The 18,401-nt window shown below is 39.2% G+C and overlaps 1 protein-coding gene across 1 annotated transcript; it reads left to right on the top strand.

Annotated features, from left to right (window-relative positions):
• The first annotated feature begins 3,062 nt into the window (after positions 1-3,062).
• Positions 3,063-14,782, top strand: CHMP2B (charged multivesicular body protein 2B). The gene is made up of 6 exons (XM_062614685.1): positions 3,063-3,244; positions 6,345-6,436; positions 8,996-9,190; positions 11,586-11,688; positions 12,746-12,852; positions 13,006-14,782. Exons 1-6 carry the CDS (start codon positions 3,211-3,213, stop codon positions 13,117-13,119), a joined length of 645 nt encoding a protein of 214 aa, XP_062470669.1. The 5' UTR covers positions 3,063-3,210; the 3' UTR covers positions 13,120-14,782.
• Positions 14,783-18,401: the final 3,619 nt, after the last annotated feature.

Raw genomic sequence — 18,401 nt, 5'->3', positions numbered from 1 at the left:
GTGCCATGTCATTTGATTTCAGTGGAGCTCCTCCAGAATAAAGTAAAGCGTTAGTGAGCCCTTGCAGGATTTGGAAGATGGCCAGTTGCTGAGGCCCAAAACATGCTCTCCTTGTTATCTTATTTTACACCATAAGTGCAGTTCCTTTCATATAACACTAGACATATACCAGTCTTCTCTCTTTCAGGGTTCTGTCAATTTTAAACTTATCCATTTCATTCTTTACTATACATGTCCTCATTTAATTTCCTTATATCTGCAGATGAGAAATTAGACAGGCCCAGAATAGATCAGAGTACTGAATTTGGGTCATCTTCCACTGAGCATCCCAAGACAGTCTGCTATAGCTTGTCAGCAGAAGTTCACTTGCAATATTTCCCTCACCCCAGAAAGAGAAATATGGACTAATAACTTTCATTAGATCAGCTAATATAGCCAGAAAGATTGAAAAGATTTAAAGCATAACCTTGAGAGTTTCTCAAATATCTGAAAGCTTACCTCTGCTTTTTCTCCTGAGAGCATGTCAGAAAAGTCCTTTTCCAAATCAGCCACTTTTGCTACTATTCTAAAGAACAGTACCTGACAACAGTGATTTACAAGGGTTTCTTCACAGCAGCCATTTCATCTGAGCACCTGAACACATTTAGCATGAAACAGACTGAGCTTAGTCACCTAGTTTAAATTAACAATATGCTTAAGTACTCCAAACGACCAATTATAAAGTAGCTTATATATATCTCTCTATATATAGATATATATCAATATATAGATATAGATATATTTAAAAACAAATAGATGCACACCCTCCCAAACACGTATTTCTCTATAGTGCAGCTCTGGAATACAAACCACCTTTCCTGCTGCTAATCTACTTTTAATATCCAAATTAATTTTTCATACTTTGATTTGAAGGTGCTCAGATTAATGCAGGATATTGTATCACCCTTCTGGACCAGTTTTTGTATCTCACTTCACTCAATATCCAATAAACAGAAACTACACAGTCCCAGCTTTTGTTTGCAACCGATATTTGCATACAGTCACTGTTGATTTCTGAACTTTGTCTACAGCATAAAGGACTAAGACTTTCTCTTTACATTTTGATTTGCAAACAGAGACTGAAACAGGACATTAAGAAACTAAAATAAATACTGAAGATTAAGCTTTTCTTTTGAAAGATAAATTCAAGGGCTTCTTTTCTTGTATCAGTACTACGAAAAAGATTCAAATCAAGTATACAATAGCATCCCAGCATTCAGGCTTGTAGCACAAAAAAAAGTAACACTAGGCAAGCAATAGCTCAGCCATACTTCGTTTATTGCAATCATGAAGTCTATTATGGACATCTTTGTTTACCTCATCACAAGCAAACATTCATGAAGAAATAATGTGGAAAAATCTTTTTCTGGTCTCATAGCTAATTAGCATGACCTAAGAGTAGCCATAGTTAAGATGTCTGACCTCACTCTCAAGGAAAGTGGAGAACTGAATCTAAATTACTCTCCTGCCCTTCATCTGTGCACTTTCAAAGCCAGGATTTCAGTTTTGCTTACTAGTCATCCCTGACCAATCTGACCTAACAGTACAGACACACAGGAATCTTGTAAAGGGTGTTTTATTTAATCTATCTCATAGTGAATCATTAATCTTCCATGGTATCTATGTCATCACACATGATCTGGATTTCAGTCTAGCACATTCAGTGAAAAATAAGTAAAAGGCCATGTGAAAAACAACAAAAAATTGCTATTTGCAATAAAATCAGTATTTTCAGAAAAAAAAAAAAGAAATGCTGACACAAAATACATAGTTTATACCTTCCTACATCCACATACATCATTACACAGCTATTATAATATTCTAATAGATTGTTTTTCTGTGCAAGGTTATAAAAATGTGACTTATTAGGTACTACCACAATAAAGTTACAATCCTTCTTCAGGTTAAATTTATATCTAGCTATCAAAATGCATTACCACATTCCAATCATTTGGTTTTCCTTGCAAATTAATATAAACCCCCCAGTGCTTGCACTTTGGTGAAGGTATATCTAGCTAGTATTCAAACCAATAGCTCTGTATTTTCTACTATTGCTCTGTTTTTATTTCCTAAGGTCATGATGTGTATGTAGATAATTGCTGATGATGAAACCACTGCTACATTATTGAACTACCTTATTAAAAATTAAGAAAACCAAGAAAAATGTTATTTCTGTTTCCACACTCTCACATCTTGTGCACCAGGGTAGCTGTGACCCAGAAAGGCTTATCTTAGAAAATGAATGTTATCAGTTATCAAGACCAGGTTGGCTGGGGCTTAGAGCAACCTAGCCTAGTGGAAGGTGTCCCTACCCTAACCCTAACCTTAAATGTCCCTCGCAGCCAAAAACGATGTATGATTGCCCAGGCATGGCACTGGCTCCAGGCAAGAGCTCAAAGCAGAAATACCCCTTAATGAAACACCCCAAACCCCACGGTGTACTTGCCAGTGGCTGCTGGAGCACTGTGCTCAACACACGGCTCCTTCAGCCTGGTGCTCCGCACACAGCGGGCAGAAACGAACACCCGCAAGTGCTCAATTGTGACCTGAGCCCAGATCTCTATCGCTACCCATGCGCGAAGTTGCACGATGAAGGGCGGTGAACCCGAAGAGCACTATGCTACTGAATTTAATTAATTTTTAATAATCAACCATACAAAAAACCCCTTCCCGCCCCCCAACCATCCAGTGGTGCACGCAGTGGGAAGCTACGAAGGCACAGCGGGGCACAGCGGGGCCCGGCCCCACGCCGTCACCACTAGGGACTTCCCCGGTGCTCCCTCAGCCGGGACCCCAACTGACCCCGGCACGGTCCTGGAGCGCCTCTCCCGCGACCCGGGGGAGACCAAGTCCGTGCACCAGCGTGCTACTGCTACTGCTGCTGCTGCTGCTGCTGCAGCCGCCGCCTCTGCCCCGTTCCGGGCAGCGACTTCCCCGAACCAAGAAGCGTCCCCCAAGCCCAACTCTCAGCGGCGGCCCCCCCAGCCGCTGGGGAAGGCGGGGTCAGCGCGGCGCGGCCGTCCAGGCCCGGCCCCGTACCGCCCTTCGCCATCGGGGAGGCGGAGCTGGGTGGGTTTGCGCGGCCGGGCCGCTTCCTGGTCACCTGAGGAGGAGGTAGAATCCCACTGCGGCGACAGCAGGGGTCTGCGGGTTTCAGGTCCGGCTGCCGCCATGGCCTCTCTCTTCAAGAAAAAGACTGTGGACGGTGAGTGGGGCGCTGGGCAGCCGGCTCCAGGGGGAGGGCCCCACCGGTCCCCCTCTGCAGCCTGCAGTGGCTGCCCCCAGCCCTCTTACGGTCCCGGGCGAGGACTTGGGGTAACGGGGGCCCGGGGGTGGCGGCGGCAGTGCTCGCGGGGCGGCCTCGGGCTCTGCGTCCCGGCGGAGCGGGAGCTCGTAGGGAGGGAGAAGAGGAGGCCCCAGTCCGCCGGGATGACTCACCAGCCAGGCGGGGCGGCAGGGTGTCCCTGGGGCGGCCCCTGGGACAGCAGGAGCTGAGTCCTGGTGATCCCTCCCGGTCTGTGGGTGAGGGGAGGAGGAATAGCAACGTCTCTCGTTAGTAGCGAGGGAACAGAACAGGCCCGCAAAGAGTTGCTGGAGCTGAGAGCGAGCAGGGGGGCGAGCGGTGCGGGCCTGCGGAAGCCCGCTGTGTGCGCGGCAGGAGGCGGCCGAGCATGACAGCAGGGTTCGGGAGCCGCTGGAGCCCCCTCGGCTTTGTACGAGCGTTTTAAAACAAGTGGGTCTGGATGCTTTAGTAGTTGCTCTGTCAACAAAACGCTTAAAGTTATGCAGAAATAATGATCTCCAAAGGAAAGCCAAGAAAAGGTCGCTTGTCTGACAGCAGTCCTGTGGGCGATCAGCCCTCCAAATATGCCCTATGTGTGGCTGTGGGGCAGAGGCTGGCTGGTGCTTGGTGAGCCCCAGAGCTGGCTGGTTGGTGGGCATGTTGGGTGCCCTGTGGCAGATCAGGTGGTCCATGTTTGAAAATGGCTCACCAAAAATGACGCTGTGCATCAACCAATTGTATGTCACTAAGGGGGAATACGTATGTATCCCCCATGTCCCATTTTTGGTGCTCGGGGTGCAACAGCTGGGAGGGGAGGAATATGGAGATGACACTAAGCTTCCATGACCAAGGCGGGTTGTAGGAGCTAGGTCAAGCCCTGCTGGGTGTCTCTTGTTTAACCTGTTCTAAGGAGCAGAGGCACTTCCTACCCTGGTGTGCAAGGCTGTGGGAGTGACTACTGGCAAAAGGCTGCCTCAGCAGTACCCCGTCTTGTATTCTGCTGGGGTAAAGCTACAAATTTGTGTCAGTTATCATAAGGAAACAAGAACCAAGTTCTTATCTTAGCCTTAACTTGACAAAAAAACCCAACAAACAAAACAAATGAAAGGGCCTTTAACTGCAGATAGTTGTTTCAGTTTATTGCTGTCCCTAGTTTGAGCCACTGTGAGATCAGAAACAACAGAAATCAGCATTGTGCTCACCCTTATTGTCTCATGACTGAAGTATAGTTCTTGTTTCTTATCATCTTGAAGTTCCTACTTCTCAAGCTTTATACGCTAAGGGATTTTATTTTTTTTAATAGTTATTGTACTTATAAAATACAGTCTTGTATGTAGCTGTTAAGCTTTTTCATTTTCACAAGTACAGCTATGTTAGTAATATATGTTTGTCTACCTTCAAAATTACTTGCCTGTAGCATTGTTTTCAGAATAATATTCACTGCTGCTTTGCCAGTGTGAAGAATGAAGTGTTATATTGTGTCATCTTTCAGCTCTTTGTTATTGTCCATAGGAAAGCCTACATCTCCTGAAGATGCTTTTTGTCTACGTCTCAGAGAAGTAGTAGCACTGTAAAAACAGCTCTCTCTTTCATGAAGTTTGTTTGGAATATGCATTTATTTGGACAAAAATAATTGGTGGCAAGGGGTATTGTATATGCCCTCTTTAAAATGCCACCAAAGGTCCAGTTTTTTTCTGAATCAAACTTAAGGTTGAAATAATTTCAGCAATGAATGTTTTACAGTGTTTATGGTTGTGGGAACAAAGAACACGTACGTTTCTTTCTGTTTGTAGAAAAACTATTGCAAGTCTTAATACAGAATGAAAATGGTGGCAGCAGTTTTTAGAATTATCCTATATGCCTCTATTTCCATTAGCAACTCTGATTCTTTGTATTGATTTTCACATCCTTCAAACTTTGTAAGTATAGTAGTGGTGCCCCGCCATGATGTTACTTCTGTGGATTAGAAGAACAAGTCTACACAAAGTTTATGTGACGGTCTCCTCCTTTTAAACTCCCACACAAAGTTTATCTGATATCATATAGGTGTATACTTTAGGAGCAGATGAATTTCCTCTCCAGAAGCCAGAGGATGCTGAGTCAGATGCAAACCTTTGTTCACACCTAAGCATGTTCTGTAAACTCTAACAAAAGTTAATTGCAACTAGCATGATTAATGTCTATATTGTAAATAATGCCATCTATAAATACTTGCTTTAATAAATAGATGTTACTGGTAAATAATTTTTAAGTATTACAGTGGACGAAACTCCTCTGCAAGTTGGTAGTTGTACCTGACAGTGTTCAAGCTTCTGCTGGCTACACCAGTTGTCAGGAAACTTAAATTTGCTATAAAGGCCTCCACTTTCATATCTTAATTTCTTAAGCATCTGCTAACTGAAAAAGTTTGAACACTATTGCTTTATAGTCTGAAGTGAATTTGGGCTGCACAGACATGGTACAGTTGTGGAGGAGAGTAATATCCATTGAACAGGATGGATATTACAGGATAATATCCATCGAACAGGACAGAGGAGAGCAGCATCCAGACATTGTGTCTGAGAATATCTTCACTGTTTAAATGGACTTGGAAGCTCCATAACTTCTCTGAGGTGTCATATACAAGGTCTCTTCAGCTGGTCTATGTGTTGCGGTTAGGCCTGACTGGTTGAAAAGCAATGGGCTCATAATGAATGTTATTGCCAAACGAGAGTTGAACTTGCAGAAAAGTGTATGTACCCAGCTCTTCCTGTGTGGTTAAGGCATTTGCTATGGTTGTGGTGCAAAGAAACATATTAGGGAAAACTGCTATTTTCCTACAGGATATGGCCTATGCTGCTGAAACAATGATTTGTAAACCTAAAATTGTATTTTGCTAATATTTCATTGATTTGAAATGCTGACAGTTCAGTCTGAACAAAGGGAGGCTGTCAAAAATACTCCATGTCTGCAGGGTGCTTAGCAGATAAGATGTTCATGTAGTATTGAAAACTTTTCCCAGCTATAAATATTTTCTTTCCAGATATAATAAAGGAGCAAAATCGAGAGTTAAGAGGTACACAGAGGGCTATAACCAGAGATAGAGCAGCACTCGAAAAACAGGAAAAACAACTGGTAAGTAGAGCAGGGAACTTTATTTTATTCTAAAACCAAACACACTGCTCCAGTACAACAGAAAACTTGCAGAGTTCTAAAGATGCAACTCAATATAGAATAATTGAACACTATCAAAGTTGTCTTCACCTTTTTGAGTTTTTAGTTATTGAAATTGTGTTGGAAAAAAATGTACTATCTGAAAGTAATGCTCAGTCTTTAAGATAGGAAAGGCCTGAAACTGTTTAGATAAAAATAACCATGTTCATTTTTCCCTCCATTCTCAGAAGGAACCTTCTGAAAGATAAAAAATGCTCCTACAATGCAGGCTTGTAAATCAGTGGTTTTGTGATGGAAAAACTAACAGAAGTGTGAGTGCTATCATGTTACCTAGTGGGAGAGAATACTTGAAAAGTTAGGATATCCTCAGTGCCCATAGGGACGTTATTTTAATTCATATACAGCTTCCCTAAAACTAGCTGCTAGTAGGAAAATCATCTGCCTAAATTAAGATCTATTTAAAACTTTTTGAGTGTGAGCTATCGAGTATTCAGTGTATGGCTTTTGCACCTGTGTGGCAGTATAATTGGATAAATGGATGTGACAGATGGTGGAGTTTTGATGCATGAAGGCATGCTCAGATTGTGGGAAAAGCTATGCAAATCCAGCCACTGTTTCAGTAGTTATTGAGGTGGTGTTCCATGGCAGCAGGTTGTATGAATACCAAGAGCTAAGAATCATAAGCTAAAAGAGATCAGAGAGATTGTTTCTTGAAGTTTTGAACATCCAAGGTACAGCAGGTTCCTCATAGATAAGGCATTTTCCAGTATGAGATATTCTGACTCTAGAAATAACCTTAATTTCAATGAATACTCGTGTTTACCACAGTAAATTGTTTCAGAAATGCTGGATTTCTGAGGGGGAGAAGAAAGCAGAAATGAAATGTGTCTTCGAAAATGTTAAAATTAGCTGTTAGGATGAGAGGATCAGTGGACAATAAATACTAGTCTTCAGAGGCAGATCAGGTGAAAAAGGACCAAGGGCCTGTCAGTCAGTCTCAGAACACTTTGTTGGGTACTTTCTGAAGAAAGACTTTTCTTTCCTTAACTGTGATGTACGATCCCGAGAAAACTCAAGTTATATTAATTCTACATATAAAAATGCCTTAAAGTATGCAGACAGTTCTGTTTCAGTTCAGTAACCTCGTATGACTATCTGAATTTTGATTATTTTTTTTCCAGAAGAATGTAACTGCCATTAATAAGATTGCCCCAAACCTCTCAGAAGCAAATAATGTGTTGCAACTCTTTACCCAAATTATTCTTACATAAGAATAAAATCATCTATATATAGGGTATGATTTCTCAGAGGGATTATCTGCAGTGACTTAGCAATGGGTGTAGGTTTGTATTTCATTTTGAAAATCATGTTATAGATGCTACATAGGTATTTCATATCTGAGAAATCCCTATTTTCAAATGTTCGCTCTTAAAATTAGGCTGCAAAGTAGTGTTTGTCAGTGTGCAAACTAATCCCTCCCATCCTTCACTGTTCTTGAGGTATAAGGAAAACAAACGTAATGTTCTTTGCATGCTACAGAAATTTGTTTTTGTGGTTTCTGTGAGCTACTTACAAAGAGAACAGTTTTATGTATATTTGAGGCCTCTCATGTTTAAACAGCCCTATTCTCTGTATTTGCTCATCTGTACCTTCTTGGATTAAAAATAGTATGTATGACACAGCCTTTCAGAAATTATGGATTTACAGAGATGATTTTGTGCCACTGCCATCTCTATAGTAAGCTTTACTCATGATTTTTCCTAGTAGAAAGGCTAATACGGTGGGTTAGTTTCCTTTTATCATGACCATTTTGCCTATCTTGGAGACCAGTATTACCTTTTCAGTGCAATATGTCTTAAAAGTGCAGTTTTCTGGACCATCAGTGCACATGAAGTGAAGTAACTGTGTTGCCATAGCAGGTATATTCTTCTAAAGAATCACAGGAGAAAGCTAGTCTTTAAAAGTTGCTTCTACCTAATGGTAAAAAGCAAAATATACAACTGTACATAGACAAAGAACTGAGCTATTATGGCAAGCCCTTCTTAAAAAGCCTGACAGAGAAAAATAAGCTGCAAAGTTTACATTACCAGCTCACAAACCAGAAGGCATACTTTGAAAAATCCCAGCTGACAGAATTATTTGCGTCAAACCTTTTCCTGGTACCTCTGGGCTAAATACCCACTTCTAGGTTTGGATGTTTTGTTTTTTTTGAAGTGGTATTCCCTATCCAGTTATGTAAATGAATGTGATGTTATGCAGATGTTGAAGTCTTTTGGGGAAGACTGCTACCATGCTATAATTCAGTTTTATTGTGTTTTCTTCTTCTGGTGAAGTCATAACAGCATTATATTTATTCTACTAAATAGTCTCGTTAAAAAAGCAAATATGACTATGTAATATTAAATGTCTTTAAAAAAATCAAGAGGATAGTTAACTTTTGGAATTTAATTATTAGGTTTAATTATAGTCTTTGAGTTAATGAAAAATCTGTAGAATTAATCTTAATACCTTTTTTAACAGGAACTGGAAATAAAGAAAATGGCTAAGACTGGTAACAAAGAAGCCTGCAAAGTGCTGGCAAAACAGCTTGTACAACTGCGGAAGCAGAAAAATCGAACTTATGCTGTTAGCTCTAAAGTCACTTCTATGTCAACTCAAACAAAGGTCATGAACTCTCAGATGAAGATGGCAGGAGCTATGTCAACTACAGCAAAGGTAAGGTGTTACAAGACATTCTTTTACATTAGGATGCAGCATATGGTTGCAAAAGTTAAGTTGTGTTATTTTGGTTACAGTAATTTGCTTAATAACCCCCCCCTGCTTAATAACCCAAATGGTGTTGAGGTTACAGTAGGAAAATGTAATTTGATTTATACCATGAAATATTTACTTAGTCAATCCAGCCAGTTAGCACCTAACTATGCATATTTTCTTGGGCTAGTTATCTGTCAACTGTTAGCATGATAAAAATGTATTCTAATGCCAGTGGAAGAACTTGCTTTAGTAGAGAAAAAAAATCCCAAACCGTGCTGCTGGTGTCTTGCCTGTATATCTTGTCACAAGCAGTTTTTACAGGGCAAAAGGAGGGCATGCTTCATCTAGAAATCAAGGCAGTGTGTCACAGTAGCTTTATGGCTTGTGCCAAAAGTAGGTTATTGCTTCAGATCTTAATTTCCCAAGGAAGTCAGATCTGGAGTTCCTTGTCATTCTCACTCTCTGTGTTCTAAAGAAACAGTATTGCATTAAGTTTTCTCACAAATCTTACCTCATGAAAGTCTGAAAAATCAGGGTTATGAGAGTTAATTTTTTTCATTTTTCCTTTTTGAGAAATTTCCCTATTTCCCTGAATTAATAAATAGGGAATTTGCTTTTGGCAAATAGTATTGTTCAGCTTGTGGTGTAGGAAACAGAGTTGGCACACATCATTGTCGACAACCTGTGCTTTTATCACAGTCCAAGTTAAATCCAGTCATGTGCTATTTAAACACAGTAATACAATGCAACTTAGTGTAAGAAGTAATTACTACTAAGGCTTTGCTATCAGGTATCTTTTAGAAGCAGTGAGTTGACAGCTGTCAGCCCTTCAGTGATACAAATTGTGGCTCTGCCGCAAACTTGCCATCCTTCCTGGCTAGCCCACAAAGCGGGGGGGTTTGTCTTACTGTGCATGCAGTCAAGTAAAACAGCTTACTCAGTATTCCTGCAGCAGTGTTGCATGTGAACTAGTTGGTCTTGCTTTTTAATTATTACATGGTTAACTTATTATCTGCAAGATAAATTTGTCAAAACCAAAGTGTCAGTAGACTAATTGTGAAGGGTAATCCAGTAGGAAAAAACCCAACCAAACAAAAATATATAAAAAAAAAAATAATAAATTGACAAGCATCAGAAAAGTGCTGTTGTTTGGAACACAGAAGGTACTTCTATGGGCTAGTTTGTGTAACATTATTGGAGAGGATGGTGTTAAATTCTTTTGGTCACTTTTAAACTGAGTAGTTTTCCTTATCAACATGGAAAGTTTGAAAAAGTGTTCACTTGTGCATTTTGAACTTTATAAACTATTCTTAATCTCATACAACTATCAGTGAAAAAATACATGGAATCAGTTACTTCAACAAGCAAGATAAATACATGAATGTGAAGTTTTCAAAGTATTTTCTGTATACTTTTTAGCATGTTTGGCACTAATTTTGGACACAGTAAAGTCATCTACAACACTTGTAAAAGAATTCTAAAGAACCAACATCCTCTAGATCCATAGCGACTTTTTAAATTCAAATGAGTGTGAACACAGTCTGTCTTTTACATTCAAGTAACATTAGAAGCATAATACATTGTCACTTTAAACAAACTCGTACACAAACGCAGAAGAGCTTCAGTGAAGGTGGTAGCTGGTAGAGCTTGATAGCATCCCTTTTAATTAATCAACTCTTACCTTTTCAAAGCTGGTTGAAACTTTGCCTGAATTGCTCACATTTATTTTTAGGTTTAGATGTCCTATGAGAGGTACAATAGCTTGCTTCTTAGGAAGAAAAAAGTATTAAATACGAGTGTCTGCCAAGGTAATGCTGCATACTTGTAGTAAAACAGGTGATGTTTATTACACTGTTGCAAAAAAAAATCTCTACCCGTTACAGAGGTTCACATTAAGCTAATATGTATCTCCTGAACACTTGGATATTTGCTTTTCAGAGAGAAGTTTTTTTTTCCATTAAATTGACATAAATAAACACTTGCAATTTAATGCCTAGTCTCTAGTGGTGGTTCAAATAAATATTCCTTACTGAATAAAAAACCCGCAGCCATTTACCTCTTTAGTAAGGCCATAGCGTGCAAGTTAAGAAGTGTCTCATTCTTTTCATTTAAATCAGGCAGATTTTTCGTAATACACAGCCAGGAGAAGGATCATGGTACAAAGAAAGATGCATATGTTTAAAAGCATATCTATTAGGATAATAGATAGCAAAATTTCTTACTAGGTGCAGACTGTACTATTGATCTATTTTATGTCTGTAATTTTTTATTAGAGAAGTCTGATTCCTTCTGAAGGTATATATTGATATTTACTAATGTCTCGTTGTATGATAAAGGTTTTTTTCAATATTAATAGACAATGCAAACAGTTAATAAGAAGATGGATCCACAAAAGACACTACAAACAATGCAGAATTTTCAGAAGGAAAACATGAAGATGGAAATGACTGAAGAAATGAGTAAGTTCCACACTGCAAGGAACAGCTAGCTGCAGCCTATACTGCTGTTGGAAGGGTACAATCTAGAAATAGTGATGCTTGAAGTTTTATATCTACAATTAATGAGATTAACAGCAAAAGTGAAGAGCAAATAAAACAGTTCATGTCTGAGCAGGGAGGCTGAGCTTAGACTTTTTAGTAGCTCTGTGTACCGAATCTACAGCCCATTCCTTCCCATCTTCATGCAAAGCACCCATCATACTTCTAGAAAGAACATACTGGGAGGGAAGAGGGTTTAAGACCTGTTCAAAACCTTGTTGGCATAACTGGTAGGGGTACTTGAAAAAATGTCCTTTCTGTAGCTGATAGTTCTGTATGTGCTGTTCTTCTGGGACACTTAACTTAGATGTTACTGATAATCTGAGCTTTACATACATGGTGTTTTGTCTCCTTTTTTAATTTTAAGCTACAAACAACTTCTTGGGGAGTGGCAAGTTTCCTATTCCCAATTGCGTCTGTCCACTGTCACCTTAATAATACCAAACTTCCTGGTGTTGCTAGCACAGTCTTCTTCCTGTCCTAATTCCTGTTACTGTGTTAGCTGAAGTAAGTAGAATAGAATCAAAAGTATATTGTTGAGCAAGATGTGAATACCTCAACAGCGCGGAACTGTTGTTGCAATATACATTGTTAGCCAAGTAGTTAAAAATTTCTCAGCTTACTTGGAAGAAGAGGAGGAAAGGAATTTTTGTGGAATTATGGAAGGTGCTTTTAAGAAAAGTTAAAATCTAGTGGGGAGGGAGATAGAGCAACTGAACTGTTCTTGAAACTGAATAGTTTTTATAACAGCAGGCATGCCTTACCCTGTTGTTGCTGTAGGTGTGCTCACAGGCTTTGCAAGGCAGAGGTGAGAAACCAATATACAGGTGTTTTCTGTATATCTGGTATCTTATACAGTGGTATTACTATTACATTCTGGGTGGGTATTAGGAGGAAGGAGGGTAGGTAATTTTAATAACCTTTTTCCTTAATACAGCATGGGTTTGTTTTTTAATTTTTTTTCTTTATTTCTTCTAAGTTAATGATACTCTGGATGATATTTTTGATGCTTCTGATGAAGAGGAAGAAAGCCAAGATATTGTTAACCAAGTGCTTGATGAGATAGGAATTGAAATCTCTGGAAAGGTATGGCAATTTTCATCCACTTCAGGTGCTTTTTCCCCTTCATTCTTTTTTTTTTTTTTTTTTTAAGCAGCTGTTACATACAGTCTTATTCTAGAAGTCAGCTTGTCCCAACATGTATTACTGTGACTGAATTCAATTTCTGTCTTCTTTTAGATGGCCAAAGCTCCTTCAGCTGCCAGAGGCTTGCCATCTGCATCAACATCAAAAGCTGCTACCATATCAGATGAAGAGATTGAACGGCAGCTCAAAGCTTTGGGAGTTGATTAGCTGAATGGCAATATACAGTCTGCTTTCTAATTATTCAGCTTCAGACAGATGTAAAAAGTGCAAATACTCTTTCAGTGCAACTGATGTGTAGGGAAACTTTGAAGCTTCAGGAATGACAGCTTGAAGTTAGTACTGGGGGAAGGAGAAGGGAAGAATATTTTGAATCATTTTACTAGAAGTATGCTTGGTATGTCCATTGCATGGAGTCCTTCTGAGCAGTGGACCAACCAAAGATGTAATTCTAATGTTAAATTTATTTATACCAGATCTGAATCTGTCCTCTGAATTCAAAATCTTCTTCTGTCTCAGTTCCTGATCTATCTTTAAAATTGTCTGTGGCTGCTGGTGATGACTCCTAGGATGGCACCTATATAAGATACATCATTTTTATAAAACTATCTCTATTGAAAAACTCTTAGTCTGTCATCTTAGCACAAATGAAACTTCACCTTTGCTCTTTTGAGGACAAACAGCCTTGAAAGCCTAGCAAATTTAGGCAGAAAGAAAAAATATTTTATGTATTTCTTTCAAGTTCCTGTATGAACTTTGAGTTGATTAAATAATAGCTGGTTATTCTTTTTACCAAAAGGGAAGGATGCAGTCCTTCTGCAGTTATAAGATTAAAATTTGGTAGTGAACTTTGTTGCATGAAAGGCACTGACGGAACTATACTGTACTGTAATATAGCTGGTTTCAACAGAATTGCTGTGCCTTTATGTATATAAATCTTGTACCTTGTAATTCTTTTCAGAGTGAGTCTTTGAAAAGTGAGTAAACTGGTAAATAAGATGCTTTCACAAAGACTACAGTGAGATCTCTGTGTGCACTTGATGGGACTCAATGCTGAAGTTCAGAAATGCAGCTTGTGCACTTGAGAAAAGGACATTTGCCTGAAACAACATTTGTATATATTTTACAGTATTTCTTAATGGAAGATAACTGTGCATAATTGTATTGTTTACTAAGATGCAATTGATCACATTGATAAGCTAAATGAAATCTTAGTTTTGAGAACAATTTTGGATGATACATAATAATTACTCCTCTAAACACTATAATAAAAGTGTTCTTGTTCTGTGAAGGTTTTTCTATGGTCTCTGAACCGCATAAGCATGATTCTAGCTGTAAGTAGAATGCATTGGGCTAATCAAGTAAAAACTGCTGATATTTTAAATAGATGACAAAGGCTGAGAACTCAGTTCCCAGTTGCAACTTCCTAGATAGTGTGAAGTTCCTCAGCCCTTTGCTCTGATGGAGATTATTTGCCCCTCATTTGTGCTGGTGTAGTGGGGCTGTTCACTGAACAGAAACGACAAAATCATCTTGACTTTAAAAAAAGTAAAATATCTCCTCCCAAGACTGAAACTGGGATAACTGTGGGGAGGACAAACTGCAGAGAGAGACTGTGCACTGCTATAGAAAGTGTAGCAGGAAGCCATAACCTCTATGATCTACTATTGTTGCATCATCTGGGTTTTGGCATAGAAGTGCAGGTGTTTATTCTTTCTATTTGAAGGAAGTAATGGACAAAATATGCATCTGTGAGGTAGTGGGTAGGAATGTGTAAGTTTATATATTTCATATATCCACTATAAAGTGTTTTTTGTTTTCTTTCTTACAAGTTTTGTAAAAATCTAATAAAAGGCTTTTTTTTTTCCCACAATGACTTTGTCCTCTGTAGGGTTAGTCTTGCACATCTGCCTCTTAGTGGTCTTTCTTTGGACTCCTTTTAGCTGTGATAAATTTCATTTTGATCTGAGCTATAAAGCAGCATAACATTTGTTGTACTTGCTTGTACAACTTCCTTGCTTTAACTTAAACTCAACATTTGGTACAGACTTGATCAACTTTTGCATTTCGTTCTGTCTGTAACCAAATAGTGCTCTTAGCATTGAAGGAGAAACCATCATGTGAAATTAGGTATAAAATTTTACTGATTGATTGTATTTTGATTGAACACTAAGGTTTATGGCCTTTCTGAATGAAGTTGTCTGCACTTTAACCTTGTAATGGCTGTCAAAATAGGCAATAATTCTGAGGCATTTATCTATGTGGTGTTCAAGAACATGAATAACGGTATTGCTTTTTGGTGTCAGTAAGACTGCTGAACTAAGGCTACTGTCAATAGCTAGTGTTTCTGTTAACAGTTACCTTTTAAGTCCTGCAGCTGTAATCTGTATAAAACACTTTAAATAGCAGAGTGAGAAGTGGTGTAGGTTTGCAGGCTTGCTTATATTTATTTCAAATACAGTTAGTACCTTGTAGCTCTCTATAACAAAATTGCATCCCCTACAGAGGAACAAATTCCTTTGTAAATCACTTTTAGCAGGCTCAAGAATACCCAACCCACTCAATCCTTAAACTCCTTTATCTTTGGTGACACCTTACTAGTAATTGAATTTGAAAGTCCTCCATCCAAGAACGGCTCCAGTGGGGCAGACTGAGGTCCATCTTGCCCAGAATCCTTCTCCACAAGTTCCCATAAGCAATGCTCAGGAAAATATGAGAACAAGATAAACATAGATGCCTCTTCCTCCCCTAATACTCTTCCAACCTGTAACTGTTTTGAATTCAGAGCACTTCCAGAGCAATATGCAAGTTCCTCTGTATACAACAGCTTGGGGTGGCTTTCTCGTCTGTGAACTTGTCCATGTAGATAAACTTCTGGCACCCGCATTTTTTAGTGAAGTTCCATGGCTTTTTCCCCACCACATGAAAAACCACCACTTGTATTTTTCCTTAAGCTTCTTTCCATCTTCACGTATTTACTCTTAGTTCTTAACGTGAGGCAGGATGGTGAACAGCCTGCCTCCATCCAGCCTTTCAACACAGCTTATGATTCAGTAGACCTCTATAGCATTCAATGCACACACATGAAATCTAAAAGAGAGACAGTAGCTTAAACAGTTCCTCTTAACCTTTGATCACCAGCTTTGCCTGTATGGAGGTCTTTTCTAGGTCTGTTGTGTCCTTCACATGAGAGGGACAGAATGCTAGACAGTACTGCAGAGGTAGGTGAGCCACAGATTTATGCACTATCAAAACATGTTGGTTTAGCCTCTATTCTAGTTTTATCACCCTGCCAAAAGTTACCAGGGGAAAATTAGTAGGAAAAACAAACCACCCACAAAGAAAAATAGTGCAGCCCATGTTAGTCAAATGGGCACCTAAACTCTTACTTGCACGTTTATAAAGCTACCCCTCAGAAGCTTTATCTAGAGTTTTTTCCCAGTCAAATGTGATTTGTGACAATTAAATCACTTTCTTTAAGTCTAATGGCTGCAGCAGCAGCACATTAATTTGATTTCATCCGGCTTTTTTCTTTAAAGAATTCTGCTCTAGTTTGTATTTCTGGGGCAACAGATAGATGTGTTTAAATGGTGGCTGCTTCCTCCACTTTGCCTTTTGTTATTCTTTTGCAAGAAAGTGACATTATTTGTCACTTTTTATTTTATTTTGCTATGCTTCTGCAATTCGCCTCTGCTGGTTACGGGAAGTCTGCTCTTGAATTAACTATTACAACATGCTAAAATGAGTAAGTGCATCAGCACAATACACAACTGAAAAAGTGCTACCAAAACAGAACTACAAACCATTACCTGGAATACCAAATGTATAAGAATACTTTATTGGATGGGGGGGAGGGAGGTACATGCTTGTAGCATTTCCAAGAGCCTTTTGTAATTAAGAAAATAATTTAGAATATAAATAGGTTTTATATATATCAGATAGTTTCATCATACGTAACACTAGATGACATAAGATAAAAGGTACACAAATGCATGCCACCACCTTCACTGAGTGCAAATCTTCTTAACTGCATTCATCTTTCACCTGTTTGGAAAGTTTATGATCTGTTGACAAATGGGGTGAATAAAGGCTACAGCTTGGTCTTTCCCTGCTATAGTAGATAACCTGTGCTACTGATGAGAACAGCTTGGAGAGAGTACACAACACAACACTTCCCTTTCAAGTTCTCAAATTGGAGTATTCTTTCAAATTAAGGGCTTACAGTAATGCATTCATCCATAAAAATATATTATCTTTAAATCTAGGAGCCTGATTTCCGTAGCTGAATGGGGCTATGGTCACTGTAATAGGTATTGTAGGTAATTTAACGTACGCTAGAGAGAGAGCACTTAACTTGTACATGTTGATTCTACGTGGTCTTGAACATTGAACTCCTTTTGCTTTCTGTGGGCCTATTATCTGGATATTTTCTAAATCATCTGGTCTGTTTTATGGAAAACCTGGCCGGTACTACTGGTGTATACTCACTTAATTTCAGCCCTGGGAAGATAGTCAGAAAATACGTATATAGTAATGGGTGATTCTAATAACAATAAGCAGGGCTGATGAGATGGCTGGATAATCTATCCCTGGTGAATACTACAGTCATTAATTCTGCTTTCTCAGTGCCTGACTTTCTGGTAGCTTGAGCTCTGGCACTGGATTTGTTTCTCCCAATTATCTCTCTAGGCTAGGGAATGACAAATAAGGGATTATTTTCAATTAGTGGGGTGTAAGAGAATGGGATTGTGCAGTGCAGTATATGCTTTGTGTGGATATTTATGTCAGAGGGCAAGGGTCTTCTCTTTTTAGCTTAACACAGTATCTCTGGTGTAAGTATGTCCACATGTGGATTTAATCAGATAAAAATACAATGCAGAGAAAGCCCGAAGTCATACCACTTGATAAGTCCCTATTTTTCCCCTCAGGACACAAAAGTCTTATGTTAAAGTAAATCATATCCCAATGTTTATATCTAAGCCTTTACAAATCAAACTTTAAGATGTATAATAAATTAATTACCTTTGATAACAAGCAAAAAAATCACTTCTACTTGGTACCTGTTTAAGGCAGTCAAATGGTACTCTGAGACAGAGAACACAGTAGGAACAGTGTTGGCACCTCCATGTTGGTAAGCTTACTTTACCCTAATAGTGACAGCATTTATGGCCCATTTCTAATGGCTTTGTCCTGAACTTGCCCAAGTAATTTAACTGAAATGATTCAATTAGAGGTGCATAGCTGTTGTGAGCAGGTAGCTGAGTTTGAGCCATCCTTTGGAAAGGCAGGTCTTCAGCTCATGTTCCTCTATGTGGCTCTTAGATCTAGTGGCAGTCCCACAAGGTCCCATGAGTATATCCCATCCTTGGCCATAACTAGATATGCAGCGGTGTCACCACTGCCTGTTTAAGGTCCCTTATTCACCTTCTCTTCCTTGAAGTTCTCATTTCTCACTGATGTTCAGTGTACACTGCTGGAGATGCGACCTAGCT

This window comes from Pezoporus occidentalis, unplaced genomic scaffold (assembly GCF_034315485.1).
Source record: "Pezoporus occidentalis ecotype Australia unplaced genomic scaffold, CSIRO_AGI_Poc_V1 ctg177, whole genome shotgun sequence".
In the NCBI taxonomy this organism is placed as follows: domain Eukaryota; kingdom Metazoa; phylum Chordata; class Aves; order Psittaciformes; family Psittacidae; genus Pezoporus; species Pezoporus occidentalis.
The sequence above is the reverse complement of the archived record's forward strand: the minus strand, read 5'-3'. Positions and strand labels throughout refer to the sequence as shown.